Raw genomic sequence first — 21,079 nt, 5'->3', positions numbered from 1 at the left:
ACGTGACACTGTCACAAGAGCCGAGTGTATTGACCACTGAGCTAAAAGTAACAAGCACCTGCTTTTATCAATTTCAGTTAGCCTCCAAAAACCCAGCTCCCCATCTTGGTCATGGCACCCAAGTAACTGGTCTGCATGTAACCTCACTGCTCTTGTGTCTGCCTTTGCCCCCTCCAGGGGGTTGAATCTGTGTCACCTCCATGGGTGCTGCATGTGCTTAAAATTGAGCTCAAGACTGCGTTTGTAAACATTTCCTGACTTCTTCTTTTCCATCACCGTTGGTCTTCAGAACAAGGACAATGACACCTTGAAGGACCTTCTCAAAGCCAATGTGGAGAAACCAGTGAAGATGCTGGTGTACTCATCCAAAACCTTGGATTTGCGGGAGTCAACTGTAACACCCAGCAACTTGTGGGGAGGGCAAGGCTTACTCGGGGTCTCTATTCGCTTCTGTAGCTTTGAAGGCGCCAATGAGAACGTTTGGCATGTTTTGGTAGGTAAAGCCCACTGCTGTAACTGTCTCGTTTGTTGCCCACTACTCATTACCGACACATTTTAATAGGAAGTGGAGCCAAAGTCCCCGGCAGTGGTTGCAGGGTTCAGGCCGTACACTGACTATGTCATTGGCGCTGACACGGTTATGAACGAGGTGGGAAATGATTACCTGATGGTTATCCGAGTAATATTTTTGTGTTGGGTGTACGTATTCTTCACTGGATCATGCTAATTTTGTCTTCATTCTGTGCAGTCCGAAGACCTGTTCTCTTTGATTGAGAGTCATGAGGGAAAGGGCCTGAAGCTTTACGTCTACAACACAGACACTGACAACTGTAGAGAGGTAGTCATTACACCTAATGGTGGCTGGGGAGGCGGTGGAAGGTAAGACACTCCAATTGGTTATAATGTATATATTTTTTCTTCCAAAAGCCTGTCATGTCTATGCTTGGTTATTGATTAGTGCTGTAATGGGGCACTTCATGATTTGGCTCTCACTTGGTCCATGTTTTGGACAGTAGTGGAAAAATAAGTCGTCTGTGTTCACATGAAGGCAGCATGTACTAGACGAGTCAGATAGATGCCACAATAGACACATTGAAAATATCAATAGAAAAATAAATGGATCAAATGTTCTCATGAAAAATAAAATCTAAAACATGCAATGGAATCAGTCAAATGGCAGAAAAGCAAGGGCTCCAGGTAACCATTTTTTTTTAGAAGTGTTCATGGTGAGGTTTAGTTCTGGTGCTTGTCTGTATTTTTTTCTCCAGAAAACAAATTGTTAGTATGAAAAAATAGTTTATATTGTGTGAATGGCCGCTTGGAAACATTGGGAAAGGGAAGATGAATAAATGGTTGGACTGTGGAAGAGTAAAGACTGTTCGTAACAACCCTGTCTAATTTAATTGAAAAAATATCACACGTAAACATTATGTAGATGTGTTTGTGCTAATATCGATGCTATTGTGATTAGCATGTTTCCTTCGTCTACACGATTGTGCATGTTGGAACCATCAGGGCTAGAATAGTAGCATGTTCTGTGTGTTTCTGTCTGCTGCAGAGTAGTTCTGTATATTTTTTTTAATTACCAATCAGCATATTAGTCTATCCCGTCGCCTGTTTTAAATATCAAATTTCCATATTTAGTTTTACATCTTAAACTCTGAATGAAATCAACCCATAACCTAGAGTCAATCGATATACCGTATTCAGTCGCATATAATTTTTGAATTTTACATTTTTTGTGTACAAACCGCCCCCTGATTCCCAAGTTTCAACTCCATATTCATTGTTTTGATAAGGAGTACTAATGTCTTACTTTGAAAGTAAAATCTTGGGGAAAAACCATCAAGTGGTATTTCTGAGATGCGGTATGAAACCGTATAAGGCTCCATATGATAAGGAAGTTATATGCCTGTCTTTGTAAACGCAAAACATCAAATTATTCAATTTGAAAAAAGAAAGAAGTATATCTTGATGAGAACCAGATGCTTTCTAATTACAGAAATTAAAATGTTCTTAGCAGAAGTTTAAGATGTTGTGGCACCCATAATGCTTCTAATGTCAAAAGATCAATTCTTTCAATGGTTCATATTACTCCAATAGTTGTCACTTTCACACAAGAAATACAACAGCAAAAATCAATATTCGCGAGTTAGCTTAGCGTTGCGATGTTATTTGACTGTGCTGGGACACATCCAACCCATCTACCCAAACACTCTGGTCAGAGAGTGAGACGAAGGCACACATGATTATTCAGCTCCATTTATATCAAATCCAAGTGCAGTCATACCTCTACCCACTAATGCCTCTAGGTACGAAAGTTTCAGGTTACACATTTTTTATATGCAAAGGAGTGACTTGAGATAAGAAAACGATCCAAGTTACGAAATCCCCCAAAAGTAAATGCATTTCCTAATCCATTAATTTATTTTGAATTCCCCTTATTGAGCGATTAAAAACGACAAATACAATGTGGCACATATTTTCTCTCTTGCACGCACGCAAACACACACACCAACTACTGTGGCTTCATTCAATCGCATTTTTCTATGGGAAGTTTTTTTTTTAATTCCATTTTTTGCCTAAGTCCTTAAAAATTTGAAAATCCACGCTTAAACTCCTAGCGGAAGCCACCCCCGTCCTTCGCTTGCGACTAGAACTCGGCACTGAAGTACTGAAGTAAAAAAATGCAAAGTCCGCCCAGTGGTCGTAGAAATATTTTGTACACGAAAGAGATGCAATAAAGACAGTGTCATGGCCAACTGGATTGGTCGCATCACAAAATTTCGATCGTATCTCGGATCGAAATTTTTGTCGTAAGACTAGAATGTCGTATGGCGAGCGGTCATATCAAAAGGTTCGACTGTATTTCAAACAAATTTCATGGCCGAAACGGAAAATAGTTGAGATATAGTTATGAAAACCAGCTTCAGGGTTAACCAACAGGCGGAACCTTTGAGACATAAAAGGGCCACATTTATGCTACAACTGGAGGTTTCATCCCATAGTGTCAAAGTGCTCACAAGAACAGTCGGCAAACATTCTAGGTAGGTACTCAAAATCTGCAGTGCCAGGCGCATGACTATGCTTAAGGCAGTACATGTTCTGTCTGATGTTTGCCAAGAATCATTTGGATGACCCAGAATAGGACTGGGAGGAAGTCATATAGACACACAAAAAAACCCTGAAATTGCTTGCCCCTTGGCTGACTTGTGGCAGATACTTATTGTATTGTGTAATTTTCAAGTGCTCTAGTGCAGGGGTGTCAAACTCCCTTTGGTCTGCAGGCCGAATACAGCTTAATTTGAGATCAAGCGGGCCGGACCAGTAAACTCATTGCAAAATAACATAGAACTAACTAAGCCCACTTTTTTTTCCTTTGTATTAGTCACTAATACTAATTTTTAGTGCAAATAATGACTAAATTATCAAAATGTTTATGAAAAGAATTTTCCTTTTACATTATGAACAATATATTATGAACAAGAGAATAACATAAGAACATAAATAAATGTCAATTCATGTTGCCTGCACGTACTAAAACACTGCGCCCCTAGCGGATAATACCAGAACTACACATTTTAAAAAATCATTTTTTTTTTAATACAATGCAGCTATCTTCCCCGGGCCGTACCAAACCGCCAGACGGGCCGGATCCGGCCCGCGGGCCGTATGTTTGACACCCCTGCTCTAGTAATTAATTTGGGGGTGGGGGTTCATTTCACCTATTATTTAGATTAGAACTTCATTTCATCCCGTATTTGGGAAATGAACTTGGTTACAGTAGCAAGACAGACAAGACATTGCAAACCTAGGTAAAAAAAATAATTTATTTGAAATAAATGTCATTTTTTGTTTGTTTGAATTATTCCCCTAACACACCCAGCCTTGGATGTGGGATTGGGTACGGATACCTCCACAGGATTCCCACGCGACCTTTTGAGGAGGGGAAAAAGCTCAGCTTCCCAGGAAATTCTTCTGGCGAGCCTGTCAGTCCTTTGAAAGATGGATTTACTGAGGTCTTGGCAAACTCACTTGTAAAATACTATCCTTTTAAAATCCTGCAAGCATGAGATACCATGTCTTTTAGTAGAATTATAACATTAATAAATAATTGTTCAGGTCCAGTTATCGGCTGTGACCCCGCCTCATATTGCTTCAACATTACCCTCTGGCCTTGAAGACTCACTGTCTAGCCTGTCAGTCAGTACAGCATCACCCGCCATGCCTAATGAACTGCAGACAGGTAAGTACTTACGTTTCTTGGGTTCGGGTTAATAACACAGTATTCTCCTTTAATTGTTGAATATAAAGTATTTATATTTCAAGGGTGGTATCGCCAATTTTTTGGGCATATGGCATCATTCGTATTTGTGAAAACTATACAGTAATCCCTCGAATATCATCCTTAATGTTAAACCAGACATGGCCGTGATAAACAAAAAATGCGAAGTAGGATCGCCCCCATTATGTTTTTTGTGCCTCCACAAAAGTACACAAGTACAATTATCAAAAAGTGTATATTAAATATTACAGCTACAAGCATGTCAAAAGACTAGTTCCCCAACATATGATAAATTTGAGATAGGAGTAAAATTCCAACCATATATTTACCTTAAGATATGAGACAAATTTTTAGATACCAGCATACGACACAGCCAGGTGGCAGAGATGCGAGAGGCTGCTTATGATAACCGTGCACTGTCTTTCTCGACACATCTCCTTCGTCTAAAAATATCTATGAGCACTGGGCGGAGCGTAGCATTTCTTTCCGTGTTTTTGCGTTAGTACAGAATTAAGGGAAGTACAATGGGTGCAATGCAAGCAGGTGCAATGAAGGCTAATGCGAAGAAAAGTTGTATGATGACAAACGGTATTAAACACATAAAAAAATATGAGTGGTGTATGCGTGACTGTGCTGGCTCGCCAATATGAGAGGAGCACCTAGACAAGTTGGCTAGTGGTTGTGCGGTATCCTATTGTGAGGATACTTTTTTGCGTCTTTGCAATATTTTGAAGGGGAGACAAAAGCAAACAACCATATATACGTTTCTTTTATAAACTTTGGGTAAGTGAAGGTGGAAGCGGGGCAAAAAGAGCTAAGCCAGAAGAAGAAAAGTACAAAAAATAAAAAAAATATTATTGAGTTTACTGTAAGGTAAGATTAAAACTTATTTTTTGGGTGTCCGCATCATGATCCAACTTTATTTTAGTTAAATTTATCTTTATGTTAAGAGTGCATTGCCGTCCTCAAAGGGTCTCTCTCCCCCTGCGCATGCTGCGTTATGCTGTGCCTCATTTTAGTATTGAACTAGATACAGTGGTACCTCGACATACGAGTGACCCGACATACGAGCGATTTGAGATACGGGTACAATTTTGAGCAAATATTTATCTTGATATACAAGTACACAGCGGACGCAAGAGGCTGCTCATAAGAACATAATGGGCTCTGTCTCTCTCCCCATAACTCCCTCGTGTAATGTCTCTGGTCGCAATTCGATCGTGTAATTTCTCTGCGAGTACTGGGTGGAGCGTTGCATTTTTGTTTGCGTTGTTTTTTTTCCACGTTAGTCAGTGCGAATGGCGTAAATTCTACTTCTCGTTGGCAAGTGGTCGTGCGTTGTCCTATTGTGAGGATTTTTGTTAGCATCATTTTAGAAATATTTTAAAGGGAATACAATAGCAAACATCTAGGTTGCATCTGAAAGTCAGGGTGGAGACATGTGGAGCCCAGCATTTTCAATTTGTTTTTAAATAATCCTCTTCCAAAAAACTTGTCGCTACCTCATCCGGGGCAGATGTCGAATCGTCGGCCAACTGGTCGGGAAATTAAACTTCTACTGTAGCATCCACCGTAACGTCGACCAGTTCTCCCATTTCTAAAAAAAAAAAAAAAATGTCTGGAGCAGGTTTTATTTTCAAGTAAGCGCTTCGGCGTAACGTTGCACAGGGCTCGCATTTCTGATAAATATCTACACTCTCAGTGGCTCCCGGCCGCTCAGAACTCTCTATTTTCAGATAAAAATGATGGCCGCCGCCCCACTGCTTGCCATTTTATTTCTTCATTGCAAAGTCTGTCTTTTCATTTTTCCAGTGACAAACGGAGGAAGAGTAGTGGTTTTCGCTTGCTAGTTTCGGCATGAATATTCAAAAAAAAATCCCGAAAAAACTGCAATGTAGTGAAACCGTGCTATTTGAGGGATTACTGCATGTATTTATTAAATGGTTTGACATAAACTTGGTTTCACATCAGGGTTGTCTCAAAGAGGTGGAATTTGGACTGTGCCTGTTTAAGAAACTTGTTGCCTTGCAATCTAACTTGTGTAAAATTAATGGTTTCGTAATGTTCTCCATAAAATGCCTCGGACAAACATCGAAATTTGGGTATTGAGTTGCCATTTTTGACTACACGCATGGTCCAATGGTGGTGCAGAGCTGCCAACTGCTCCGGAATTCCCGGAGTCAACCTGAACAAGTAATGCAAACTTCAGGGGTCCTGACAACTTCCCTAAACTCAGTAAATCCCCAACTTTTTTTAAGCAACCATTTCGGATAAATACCAAATTACCAATTTAAATGCCTCGAAATTCACACAATTGCTACCGATTCCGGATCTTACTCTGGCATTTGATTCAACTCCACTATAAACCGGATCAATTCGATAACACGAGTGCATTGTGAATCATCCGAGTTACGTGTTCTGACAAATGATTCGTCTTGTGGGACTTCATTACACAACCTGCACTACCTATGCAATCGATTTTGAATCGATTGCATAGGTTGCTTCTGTCAATGTTACATTTTCCTTTTAGTTTTTTTCACAAAGGAAGTAAGCATTATAAAGGCACCAGTAGTTTTGAAACAAAGCCCATCATTTTTGGGGTTGCAATTGCGCTCTACTCTCATCTTCTCCAGCAGCAATCGTATGGCACGCACAAAATTAAATCCAACCTATTATTTTTTTCCTCTTTCCTCGTGATGGCGCCATTCATGCGGCAGCCAGTAGCAGTAGCTCTGTCCACTTGTTTTTGTGTTTTATCTTCTATCTTTTATATTTAATTACATTTTAATATTTCTTAATGCGTTCCTTTTTACTTTACTGTGCAAATAGAAGAACACGTGGCAAAATCAGGTGAGAACTGCCTAAATCTGCTCTATCTGGTTGTGTGTGCATGCGTGCATATGTGCTTAATATGTGTGATCATTTGTCTTCAACCTACACTGGACTGTAAATGGAAATTAGGCCTCGGCTACAATCTTGCATATTCATTACCATGACAATAAATATATTCATTAATATGTGCTATCCCTTATTAAATAAATCAAAGCAAAATCATGGAGAAATATTGCATATAAATAGAAACTTGACTATCAAGTCACACGTTCAGCAGAAAAGTCATTTGAACGGGAATGAGAAGTGAGAAGGACAGATATATAAAATAAGATCATCAGATTCACCAAACAATTGCTTGTTTTTTGGTACAGAATTTTGCGCGTTATACTTGAGTAAATACGGTAATGCAAAAACAGGATAATATCAGTAAGATTTAAATTGTCCTGTTATTTTTTTTACATTTTATATCGATTTTTTTGTGAATCACATTCACTCTGGAAAAATTCCAGGATTGGGTACTCCTGAAATGGGGTGACGAAGGTTGGCACCTCTGCTCATTATACTTGTCTAATGACAATATAAGCATTCATCTCAATTCAATTTTGTCCAAGTCCCCCTTCAGCAAAGTACTGCTTCGCATTCATGATGCAACAATTTGTGAAGACTTTCGTGATTCAGGGTTTCTGATTGCTTACTCATAGACAGGCAGCAATGCTTTGTTCTTGTTTTTTTTTAAAGCATGAGGACAGTCAAACTTGTAGATTAAGGCTGGCTTTACCATGAAGCCAGGAGCATTCCCACACATGATTATGATCCGCACATTCAGTTCATCTTTGAATAAAAATGTCCATGAAGGCATCCTCTTCCAAAAAAGCCCAGTGTCTTCCATGTTTAAAAACATGCTCTGGGAAATAACCAAACATTCTCTTGAATTGTGTGAGGGAACTGCCGGATTTTGCCTTGATGGATGCATCGCATCACCCCGCTCCCCGAGCGAATCACTTACCCCTCAGTGTCTCTCACTTACCTTCAGTCAGCCAGTAGGAGGCAAACCATCGCCCAACACCTTTTCATGTTACCGCACCCCGAAGTTATTACAGGGATTGTGTGTCGGGTTACCGCAAGTTTTGAGTGATGGTAGAAGTGTGGAAAAAAACTGTCCTTAAGCCTATTTGTCCGTACTTTGTGAGACATGTAGCATCTGCCAGAGGACAGCAGCTGGAACAGGTTGTGACCAGGGTGGTATGTTCCTGGCTCTGCTGAGGTAACGAGGACTGGCAATGTCTTCCCGTGAGGGCAGGGAGCAGCCGACGATGTTCTGGGCAGTGTTAATCACTCATGGCCTTTTTGTCTGCTACCCGTGCTTACAGTGTACGACACTGTGATGCAGTATGCCAGTGGTTCTATAGAAGGTTACCAGAAGCTTAGTGTCCAAGTTGTTCCTTCTGAGTACCCTGACCATTTCTGGGCCTTCTTCACTACTCCTGTGGTGTTGGTAGACCTGGAGAGCTTATCCGTGACGTGGACCCCCTGGAATTTAAAGGACTGGGCTCTGTCTACACACTCCATTTATGAGTAGGGCCAAATCTATGCTTTTTGCAAAAGTCCAGGATTATTTCTTTAGTTTTCGTGGTGTTCACCAAACACCACCAAGACAGTTTTTTGACCTCATCCCTGTAGGCAGACTCATCCCTCCTGAGATGAATCCCACGATAGTGGTGTAATCGGCAAATTTGATGATGGAGTTAGAGTGGTGGGTTGGTGTATAGTTGTATGTGTACAGGGAGTATGGAAGAGAACTCAGTACACAGGCTTGAGGGGCGACTGTGATCAGTGTAATGAAGGAAGAGAGGTGGGGACCAAGTCGAACTGTTTGTGGGCGGTTGGTTAAGAAGTTCTTAATCCTGTAGCAGATGCAAGAGGATAGTCCAAGGTAGGAGAGTTTGTCAGGCGGAATGTCTGGTATTATAGTGTTGAAGGCTGAGCTATGGTCAATGAGAAGCATCCTCTAATAGTTCCCCTGGTGCTTCAGGTGGCTCAATGTTATGTGTAGAGCTACGGCGATGGCGTCCTCGGTGGACCTGTTTGCTCTAAGCGCTCTGATGAGGGTCAACTGAGGGAGGGAGTGTATCCCTGATACAAAGCCTTCACAAAGCACTTCATAATCACAGGCGTAAGTACAATAGGCATATAATCATTCAGGCTTCTAATGGCTGAATTTTTCGGGACAGGGATAATGGTGGCTGATTTCATGCAAAAAGGGATGATGGATTATTGCAGGGAAAATTGAAAATCTTTGTGAAAAGCCCAGTCAGCTTGTAAGCACAGGCTTTGAGCACCTTCCCAGGTACTCCGTCAGGGCCAGCAGCCTTCCTGGTGTTCACAGTCCACAGTACCAGTCTCACTTCATGTTCCTGAACCTACAGTATATTGCTGAAAAGTGGTGAATGTGTTGAGACTGAATCTGATTCGTCAGTCTCAAAGCAGGCAAAGAAACGATTCAGTTCCTCTACTATTTAGGCATCTGTTTTAAATAGACACCTTATTATTGTCACTGTAATTGGTAATGTGTCGTATTCCCTCCCACATCTTGAGTTATTTTCTGTGTAGTGCTCCTCAATTTTCCTTTTATATGCTGTCTTGGTCTTTTTAATGCCTCTCTTCAGGTCTTCTCTGGCAGCGCTGCATTGTAACTTGTTCCCTGACATGTTTATTAACAGTGACTGTGTAGTCCTGGAGGTTTTTGTGTTCAAAAAGTTTTCAGATGGTGTGGGAAAAAACAGTCTTGCAGCTGAAGAAGGGCGTCATGTTTTTATTCTCTTTATTGGCCTTGTTAGCGTTGGAGTTTATGAGGGACAGGCAAAGATGGTCGGATCAAGCCAGGTGAGGGAGGGGTGTGGCTCTTTACGCATGTATAACGTTGGAAGAAACATGGACTAGAGTTTTATCTCTGGTGTGACACTTCACGTACTGTATAAACTTTGGCAGAACAGTTTTTAAACATGCTTGGTTGAAGTCACTGGCGACAATAAGGACTCCGTCGGGGTGGTCTAGCTGCTGTTTTTTTAGTCGCTAGCAGGAGGCTAAATGCCGTACTAACGTTAGCATCCGGTGAGATGTAACCACCCAGTACAATGACTACCGTTAGCTCCCTTGGTAGATAGAAAGGCCTGCACAGGACAGGTAAGAGTTCTAAATCAGGAGAACAGTGAGTGTGAATGATCCCACTGTTGCCGCACTAGTCGTTGTGTGTGTACACTCAACTCACCCCTCCCGCTCTTTTTCCAGAGTCTAGTGGGGCCCTGCCGGTGTAGCGTGCAGCTCACTAACGAGACCGTAGCATCGGGGATTTGTGAGTTTAGCCACATTTCCGTGATGAGAATAATGCTGCAGTTAGTAGCAGGCTGAAGTTCCAAATAGTCCATTTTTTGGTAATCTGTTGCGATGGATATATCGCATCTCCTACCGAGAGTAATTAATTCCTTGTGACTGTAGAAAACATTTGTCTTGCGGGTGTATGTAAATAACCAGACTGAGAAAACAAAGGACCAAACTGGAGAGCAAAGAGGCGTTGCACCCGTTTGCGCCACCATCTCATGGGCCTGTGTGGGTTTGTCTGGGTATTCTGGTTTCCCCCCACATTCCAAAAACATGCATGATAGGCTGATTAGACACTAAATTGCCCCCACCTCTGGCCCGGAGTCAGCTGAGATAGGGTCCAGCACGCCCTGCGACCCTATAGAGCAGGGGTCGGGAACCTTATTGATGGAAAGATCCATAAGGAATTCATATTTTTTAAATGTGTATTCTTGAGAGTCATCCTCTGATTTTAAAAGTCAACATACATGAAAATGTGTGCCTTTTTTAGTCACTTCACCACTTTTAAAGTACAAAAAGTCTCGGAATTCTTTTGACAACATTGTTACATTGTTGCTAATCAATGAGTATCGATGGGAAAATCCTTGCAAAAGAGTGTAATGAAAAAAAATGATTATAAAGCGCTGGGGGTAGTGTCAATGCCGTAATACCAACATAACGCTCCTATTCCTGCGCTTTCTCTCTAGCAGTTTCCATAGTTAAATCACAGGTTAGTGGAGAACCATATACACCCATCAAAAGAGCCATATGTGGCTCCCCAGCCATAGGTTCCCTACCCCTGCTATAGAGGATAAAGCATGTGTGGCTGATTAGCCCGCCAGCGAGTTTCTAGGTACTCCCCGGAACACTTTTTTCTTCTGTCGTGATGGAAGTTATAAGACATCACCCATCCACAAATCACGCTTTGTCTATTATCTAATCTTTATAAAGTATGATGTACGGATAGGTGTGTGTGTGCACCTGAAAACTCGCTGGCGGAAATTGTCCCCAAAATGACCTTTGTAAATGACGTGGAAAGGGGTCTTGGGTAAGCGTGTCCAGCAACATCGTGTCTCGTAGAATCTTTCCATCAACACCGGGGGAAAAAAGTGTTTCGGGGAGCAGGAAGACATAAAGCGCGTTTAATTGATGGGTGAATATTTTTTGTTAGCATTCTCACGGTACTCTTGTCCAAACCCTGCATCGTAGAGAGTTGACAATATGGTGGCCACAAACGGCTGTTGATACGGCCATTGGCTTGGGAGCTAATGAACAAAATAGGTGCTAATAACAGTAATAAATAATAAATGGAATGTGTTATTGAAAAACAAAAAGATGTTCCTTAAACATAACATAATGACCTAGCTTTTCTGTAAATTTGGTTGTTAATCTGTCAAATGGCTTGGGAGCTATTGAAGATATTATGTGCTAATAGTAGTAATAAATTAATAATTAATAAATTGAATTTGTTATTGAAGTACTCAAAGGTTTTTGTTAAACATAAGGTAATTACCTATCTTTTCTGTAAATTTCATGTCAATCTGTCAAATTGCTTGGGAGCTATTGAACAAAAGAGGTGCTAATAACAATAACAAATGAATCTATAATCTTATAAAACGTGTGTGTTTTAAGATTATTTTACCACGTTTTTCCAAACCATGCAACGTAGTGGGTTGAATTTTTTTATGGTGGTCATAAACGTCTTTCAGGTGGTGATTTTAATTTCTTCACCTTCTTTGTGTAAACTCAATGTTTTATTTGTTAAACAACCATATTTCAAAAGATTTTTTTTTAATAGAATAATTGTCATTTGGTTCTAAACAAGCAGGTGGGACCGGCAAAGCCTGGCCTCCCTTCTTGTATCAAATTAAGTGGACATATTGCCTTAATTTTCGTCTCCCAAAGAGCATGACAATGCTGAAAACGCACATGACCCCTGGAACGGATCTCATCTTGTGACCAAATCATATACTCTAAAAAGTATTGGCATATGCGCCGAATGATTTTGACGCGGACTGACTGATGCTGTGTGATATCGTGTAATGACACAATTGTATCTCCTCTTACCAGGTTTGCCAACAGTTCCTCTGCTTCCAGCATCTAACCAGTCTCTCAGCCCCCTCGCATCCCTCAACTCTTCCACAGCCAGCTTTAACGCTGCCACAACGCTGCCAGGTGGGTGGCATGCTAAATATTATGAAGCAAATAAACATAAAATATTTTCACATAACTACTAACCCTAGCATTAAAGTATGGATGGAATCGCCAGTGTTGGGTGAGTATTCACTCGGATATTTTATACTCTAGGAAAAACTCGGATTGCAAACCTTAAACAATCAGTTCAGAAACTCTAAAAGAAATGAGAGAATTGAATTAAATTAAATGCTTTTTTTGTTACTTTTAGAGTGCGGGGAAAATGGTATTTCCCAATTCTGTGGAAAATGTTAAGTTGAATTTTAATACAGTAATCCCTTTATTATCGCGGTTAATGGTGGGTTGGCTGTATGTACTCTTATATAAGCCGACAAAAAAAATATGACTGAATCGAGGGTACGGCTTACATGCGCCAAATAACGACATGCAAAATGGCGATGTTGCGTTCATCAGGACAAATTTGGCCAATACTTTCATTTATTTCTGTTGGGTTCATTTTTAGTTCTCTTTAATATAATATAAAACAATACAAGGAGACATCGGGCACATCTTTGGCGTTACTTGCAAGTGAGAATTCATCTTGGCCTGTCTTTACCACAGATTATTCTAAAAGACCGAATTCATCTCCTGCTAATTTAAGACATCAAATCAAAACGACTACAATGTTATCAAAAAACATCTGCTGTTAGGTGTTAAACAAACAAGCCCCCATTTGGCAAAACAATTCCATATTAGGCGAACCGAGCGAGAATTCCTGGAGGGTGATTGATAACCATCCGCTGGAATCTAAACGATTCAAGAGTCTTTCACAGACCATCATTGCAAATCCAGATCAACAGTCCTCGGAGCCCGGGACTAGGTGAGATCTCAGGTCTATAGTCCTCGGAATAGGGCAAAACAATTAAACGTTCTTGGAGCCAGCTGCAGGGGGAAGTGTCCTTTGGTAACAGTTATACTGAGCGTTTGTCTCTGTTTCAAGCACATTTTAATATATTCATATAATGATTAATGCTCATTTATAATAGCATCCCAGAATAACCTCAACGATTTCAAAAAAGAGAAAAGTGAAATAGATGAAATGCTATACAAAATGTATTTTGATGTCTGAATAAAATTCAAGAAAAAAAACGTACGTTTCCTGCATAATGCGTGAAAAAACTTGCGTTCCTGTCACTACTCACTCTGGGCACATGCATCTTACCTAGGTCCGGGTCAGCCATCTTACCTAGGGTGCTGACGTATAAACCTAGTTAAACTTACTTTGACTGGCCAAACGTGAGTAGCCTTGATCTTGAAATAAAACAAAATTCCATTTTGATTGTTATGAATTTTAATAAATGTTTTCCGTTGTTTTCATTAAAAGGCAGGTTATATCCTTTTCGTTCAGGCACCTAAGGGGACATCTTGGGGTCCTATAGTTGTAGTTTGAGTTGTCATCTTTAGTAAAGAGCAGAGTTTGATTCAGGTTCATCAAAGTTGACTGGAATGTGTTGTCAAAGAAGAATTATCCTTATTATCAATTACTTGGATTGGATATAAAGGAAACTGAAGAGTCATCTGTCTGCTCGCTGACTGGATTATCTGGGTAGAGGAGGTGTTTATATTGTAGTAATATGCTCTACCGGAAGATTCGAGATATTTTGACATTCGAAGCAATATGGTTGCCACAATATCTTAAACTTCTGGTAAGAAAATTTCACGTTCTTATCAAGATTGACTTATTTCTTTCAAATTGAATAATTCAATATTTTGCATTCACAAAGACAGGCATATTAACTTCCTTATGGTATTGATTGTCTTTTGATTGATGCAGTATCTCAGAAAGTCAGTCGGCAGCTAAAAACCGCACCTTTGGTGGGTTGCTGGACCAAGTGCATTGGCAAAAATCATTGTTCTAACAAGAGATATCCTTTAAGGCCAAAGAGAGAATTATCAAACTGGTTGAAGAAAGTAATTCTACACTTATGTTGGGCTGTTCAGTCAGCCGTATCGAAGATCTGGACCATGTAAAATCTACATGGCAAGCTATATGCACAACAAAACAAATGAAGAAAAAATGGAAGGAAGTTTTAGTCAATGTATGTGACCAAACTGTACAAAATTGCCTAGAGGAAATAGCATTTTTAAACAGAAAAGCTAAAAGGAAAACATTGAGGCTGAAATAGCATTTTTATACAGGAAACTCAAAACGAAACCACTGACGCTTAAATAGAAAATTAAAAGACTGCAATGGGCTAAGGAAGAGGCGGCCAAGGACTTTGGAGTGTTACCTTGATGCATTGAACAATGTGATGATACTGGAACTTTTATTTGGTGCCGTTCCAGTGAGATTTTCACTGATGACTACCTAAAGAAGGTATAAACATTTCCACAGTCCTTGGTGGTGTGGGGCTGCATGTCAGGGAAAAGTCACCAGGGAGATGGCTATGGTTAAATCTTCAATAAACGCAGAAGTTGACATTGAGATTTTGGACAGCTTTCTTGTTAAAAGATTTTCTGGGATGATGAAATCATTTTCCAAGATGCACCCGGTCAATTTCATGGCCTGCAAATAAACCCAGTTCTCAACCCAAGTGATAACCTGCGGTGGATATTGAAAACATTGGCCCACAGCAAAGGCTCCGGGCTGCAAAGAGAATCTGACAACTGTAATCAAAGAGATTTGGCACCAGATTGATTAATGATACTCTTGATCACAAGTCAATGTGTAGTTTGATTGTTTTTCTTTGTCTACCTAAATTTTAGTTTGCTAAAAATAAAAATGTATTTTTGTCTTAGGCTTGGTGCCTCGAACCTGTGGTTTACCTGCACTGCCCAACCTTCCCAATCTCAACCTACCAATACCGGACCTCAGCACCATCTCACTCGCGGGTACCGGCACGGCAATGCCAGGCGGAACCACAGGTACTTGGCAACTCACGTGGCCACATCCTGAATGAATCGATGGTTTTGCTTAAGGCCGTAACAATACATGCATCGAAAACACAATAACAGTCACAATCCTGTTTTGTGGTGTCAGACAGTAGACTAGCGACACACCTTTAAGCTGAGTTAAAAAATGATTATTTGCATCTGTTGGTGACCTGTGAGCTTTCAAAAATGTCAGATGTTAACCTGAGGCTAACTTTCCCTCACTCATTTTCAACACTTCTTATCCTCGTCAGGGCTCACTTGGAGCAAAAGGCAGACTACATCCTTAATTTGTCACCAGTCTGTCAGAGCACACACTAAGACAACAACTAACTACTTGCAACCATAATCGTACCGCCACTGAGCGGCAATAGCTCCCACACTTCCAGCAGCGAAGTTGAGTGAATGAACCACTGCATCGTGAGGCGGTACCTAAAATTTTATAGCTGTAAACGTACTTATATTGCATCCAAAAAAATGCATGAATAAAAACAGTTTAAAAAGATAGTTTTTGTTTTTTAAATCTTATATTCATTCGCAGTTCCGATTTTCTTAAATGTACCATGAATGGTTTTGAAATGTGTGGGGACACTGGAGTGCCTAGGGAAAACCCACACAGCTATGTTGAGAACATGCATACAGTAATCCCTCGAATATCGCTGTTAATTTAGCCCAGACATGGCCGCGATGCTCGAAAAATCGCGAAGGATCACCCCTATTATAAGTTTGCATGGTCTCGCCAGGCCTGCGTGGTTTTCCTCTGGGTACTCCGGTTTACTCCCACATTCCAAAAACATCCATGGTAGGCTGATTGGACACACTAACTTGCCCCCTAGGAATGGGTGTGTGCATGGTCGTCCGTCTCCTTGTGCCCTGCTGGCCACCGAGGGTGTCCCCACGCCGGAGACAACGGGGCTTGGCTTAAGCACCCCCCGCGACCCTAATGAGGATAAAGCAGTCCAGAAAATGAAATGAGATGAAATGCTGAGTCCTAGTAGGAAAATTGGACTAGTTTCAGCATGGATTTTCACATTTTTATGAACTTAAAAAATAATAATAATAATAATAAAATTTATATTTTTTAAATAATAGTATAAAAAATCGCAAAGTGAATTCGCAATAAGTGAAGTCGTGATAATCAAGGGATTCATGTACTCCACACAGTAGGAAGGCAGTCTGCATTGTACCCTTGATCCCAGAACTGTGAAGGGAATGTGCTAAACTAATCCACCGTGCCTGTTTAATTTTTTTATTTTTTATTTATCCTTTATATAACCTGGTATGGTAATAAAATAAAAAATGGAATATTTGCAATTGCCTGGAAGTGAAGGAGAAAGTAATACAAAACAGTTGTATCTATAATATAAGGCACAACAATAATAAGATCAGTGTAGATGTTGAAAATTAGCCCATTGAGTAATGTGGACGGCAGCAGTATATATGAAAGTTGTTTTTTTTAATGGTTTTAAAGACCCTAAACCTTTGAAAACTGACATGATCAACCTGATTTCCAATCATGTGATCAGATCAAGAACATATCTAGTAAAGTTGCCTATTCTTTGACCATGTGACTTGCCATCTCTCGTTTTTCTTTACAGTTGCTACCCTGCCGGCCCCTCTTAACATACCTGGCCTGGCTCCTCTGCCGCCTTTGCCTACCATAATGCCCTACCAGCTGACTCCCCTTTTGTCTCAAGCAATGGCCGCCAATCTACCCAACTTGGGCACTCTCACCGTAACGCCTGCCGCAGCGTCTATAGGTGACACTGCGAGTACTGTTGAACTGCAGTCTCTTACGGAGACTATGCTGACGTCTTCATAACCTGAAAATGTTTCTCTTAACCATTGAACCAAAAATCATGCCTGGTTTCTTTATCCTCTCACATCTATCTCAGTTTAGTTTTATATTTATTTGCGGACACCAAATCAGAGATTCCAGGTGTGAGTACAGTTTGAAGAACTTCATAAAGAGACTATATTGAAGAGGAGCCGGTGGCACTGCAGCTTGCCTTCAATAACTCTTCACATTGAATTTACATGTGTGTGCGGGCAGATGTGTGTGCGGACACACCTGGGCAGGCAGGTGTGCAGGCAGGCATGCGTGCATGCATGCACGCCTGCCTGCGTGCGTGCCTGCCCGCGTGCGTGTGTGCGTGCTCGCTCGTGTTCATCCATATATCTCGCACACTAGTTTGGCTGCCGTTGGTGGTAATAGATGTCCAAAACCATTTTAATTGGTTGGACTGACAGTGAATGATCATGTTTCATTAATGGCAACTGATGTCGAATCCCTTTGAACTGGGAGGAGCTAGCAGTGAACAATTGTTGGCACTCCAAATAAATGAATGTCTATCACCATATCGGAAAAAGTGAGTTTATGAGTTTGACTTTTTGAATTTTATGAGTTTGACTTTTTGAATTGTGTGACTGGAATGAAAGAACATCTGCAGGATATATACATTTGAAATGTACTGGTAGTTTTGGTCCTCAACCAAGTGATAAAGCAGGGGTGGCCAACTCCAATTTTTCATATCTCACTCCACCAACACACCAAAATCAAATAATTGGGATCAACCTTCTGGTTAGCTTGCTGTTGAGTTGATCATTTGATTCAAGTGTGACAGAGGAGGGAGATATGGGAAACAAATCGGATAGTTGCTCTCGAGGATCAGAGTTGGTTACCGATGAAAAATGAATATATTATTACTGTTCTAGTCGTTTAATTTTTGTTTGTTTTCATTTAGTTTTGTAACTTACTCTCCCTTTTTATTTACTGGAGCCCACAAAGGTTGTATTCTGTGCAGCTTCATGATGTGGCTTAACTTTCTTTGTTCTTTTAGTTATGCAAACCGCCAACAGATGTCAGTGTAAACAATGAAACTGAAACACGTTCCGGTATGTGAGTGCAAGCAATAAAGCCAAACATACTGTACAGTACTGCGATAGCCGTTTTCTTTTAAATGTTCATGGGAAAACAACTTTTTAGTCTTTTTAGTTCGATTATTGATGACTTGATGAGCGTACCACTAGTTTTGACTGCATGAATATCGATATCCGTATAATTTTAGTACTATTAAACACTTTTTAGTAATATCAAACCACTAGTTATGTGTTATTTTTTAATAGATGGCAAATGAGAACAAATTTTTAAAAAATCCAATCCAATATCCTGTCTTGGGTGTTTTTTCAAAGGTTTGCAATTAATTAATTTGTTTTTAGTTCATTTTTTATAGGAAACGTTCATTTGACTTACGAGAATCTAGAAACGAGCTCAGTCCCAGGATGCATGGAGCTCGTATATCGAGTTACCACTATACCGTACATTCTGACTTTTAAACTCTCGCAAATTGGACTATCTTCCATCTAATGCTGGATTAAGAAATTCTTAACTAACCGTCCACAAACTGTTAGATTTGGTCCACATCTCTCTCCCTTCATAAAACTGAGCACTGTATCCCCTCAAGGTTGTTTACGGAGTCCTCTTCTATACTCCTTGTACACATATGACTGTACACCAACTCACCACTCTTAACTCCATCATCAAATTTGCCGATGACACCACGGTGGTTGGACTCATCTCGGGGGGGGGGGGGGGGGGGGGGGGGGGGGGTTAGCCTGCCTACAGAGTTGAGGTCAACAAACAAACAAACTGTCTTTGTGGTGTTAGGTGTGCAATCTCACACTAAACACCACAAAAACTAAAGAAATCATCCTGGACTTTCGCAAACGCAGCACAGAACTGACCCATTCATAAATCGAGTATGCGTAGACTAGGTCCAGTCCTTTGAATTCCTGGGGGTCCACGTCACGGACAAGCTCACCTGGTCTACCAACACCACGGCAGTGGTGAAGAAGGCCCAGAAATTACTCCGTTTCCTGAGCGTTCTCAGGAGGAACAACTTCAACACTAAGCTTCTGGTAACCTCCTATAGAGCCACTGAATGGCCGGTCAATTTGCTTTAAGATGTTTAGCCGACTGACGTCTAGGCGAGGGCCATATCGCCGAGGGTGCATCTGGCCGAACGTAGAGTTAGCCGACCGGATGGCCAGCCGAAGGACGTCGCGCTGATGAGCTCGCCACGCCACCGGTCGTGTGTGTACAAGTTTTTCAACCTCGGCCTGCGGGCCTTATACGGCCCGTTGCAGATGACAACATTCATTTAGAATAACCTGGGCATTTATTCACGTCCCAACACACACGCAGAGCAATACTTTAATGAAATTGTTAATCCAGGATTCCTACTCCAGCAAATTTACACCAGCATAGAAAACATTGAGATTAATCTTTAAATTAAGGTTCTTAGAAAATCATTTTGAATATATATTTCCTAAAATAATGGGAACTTATTTAAAATTAAAATATATTTAACAAGTATATATTTCTGCGTATGTCGAAGTCCAAAGAGTTATCAATTAAACAACTATTACTTTGTCTTCATTTGTTCTCACGGCTGCAAGAAATGATTCCACAGTGCAAAGAAATTGATGGGGAAATATTTTTTTACATTGAAAAATGCATGTCTTACAAAGTTCAAATATGGTGCTGCTGCTTAATTAAAATATTCCTGAATACTCTTCCCGTGACCAGAGTATTCAGGAATATTTTGTATATTTATAATATACATAATGTGCTAAAATCACGCAGAAAATGGCATTTAATGATTAAATACAGATACTGGAGCTATTTGGAAGCTTAAAAGACAGCCATGGACGTCAATGGCGAAAACCCCCAAAATGCGCTAAAATGTGCTAAAATATTGCGGAAAACGGCATTTAATGATTAAATACAAATACTGGGGCTTTTCAGACAATCGAACCGAGCCCATGGGGAGTCATTTCCTCATTAAAAACGTCCATAGACGCACCAAAATACACTAAAATGGCTTTAAATCCAGCCTAAAACAGCATTGAATGAATAAATACAAATACCGCAACATAAATAAAAATACTGGCGATTTTTAGAGACTATACACTTTTAACCCGTTACCTGACCCGGTTGCCGTAAAATGATTTGTCCACCAGGTGGAAGAGTTCTACCGATTCAAAACCAGTCACAGTGTCCTTTGGCTGGCTATCCAGTCGGCTAACTAGTCGTTCGGTTAACTCTACGTTCGGCCAGGTGCCCCCTTGGCGAGATGGCCCTCGCCCAGAAGTCAGTCGGCTAAACCTCTTTAGGCAAATCAACCGAGTGCCGAACCACTGTGGAGAGCATCCTGGCATACTGCATTACAGTGGTACGCTGGAAGCAAGGCAGCAGACAGGAAAGCCATGCGTAGAGTGATCAACTCTGCCCAGAAGATCATCAGCTGCTCCCACTTGATGACATTGATGACATTGACAGGTAGCGAGCTACCTCAGCACAGGAACATTGTTAGGAACCCATACCACCCTAGTCACAACCTGTTCCAGTCGCTGCCCTCTGGCAGACGCGACAGGTCTTACAAAGCATGGACAAATAGATTTAGGGACAGTTTTGACCCCACAGCAATCAGGACTCTGAACGTGCATGAGGATGACACACAATCCCTTGAGTGCAATAAC

General features: G+C 40.8%; 1 protein-coding gene across 6 annotated transcripts in view; it reads left to right on the top strand.

Moving 5' to 3' along the window:
• LOC144201330 (Golgi reassembly-stacking protein 2-like) overlaps positions 1–18,475 on the top strand; it is a 19,695-nt gene extending 1,220 nt beyond the window's left edge. The window contains exons 3-11 of one of the 6 annotated variants that reach the window (XM_077723861.1): positions 290–493; positions 563–649; positions 749–879; positions 3,887–4,037; positions 4,123–4,246; positions 7,115–7,135; positions 12,545–12,649; positions 15,407–15,532; positions 17,137–18,475. In XM_077723861.1, coding sequence (XP_077579987.1) covers positions 290–493; positions 563–649; positions 749–879; positions 3,887–4,037; positions 4,123–4,246; positions 7,115–7,135; positions 12,545–12,649; positions 15,407–15,532; positions 17,137–17,360 — 1,173 coding nt within the window. In that variant the 3' untranslated portion in view covers positions 17,361–18,475. The remainder of the gene's footprint in view (positions 1–289; positions 494–562; positions 650–748; positions 880–3,886; positions 4,038–4,122; positions 4,247–7,114; positions 7,136–12,544; positions 12,650–15,406; positions 15,533–17,136) is intronic. The other 5 variants (XM_077723862.1, XM_077723865.1, XM_077723863.1 and 2 more) reach the window with 5 other exon arrangements.
• Positions 18,476–21,079: the final 2,604 nt, after the last annotated feature.

This window comes from Stigmatopora nigra, chromosome 9 (genome assembly GCF_051989575.1).
Source record: "Stigmatopora nigra isolate UIUO_SnigA chromosome 9, RoL_Snig_1.1, whole genome shotgun sequence".
NCBI classification, from domain to species: Eukaryota; Metazoa; Chordata; class Actinopteri; order Syngnathiformes; family Syngnathidae; genus Stigmatopora; species Stigmatopora nigra.
The sequence above is the reverse complement of the archived record's forward strand: the minus strand, read 5'-3'. Positions and strand labels throughout refer to the sequence as shown.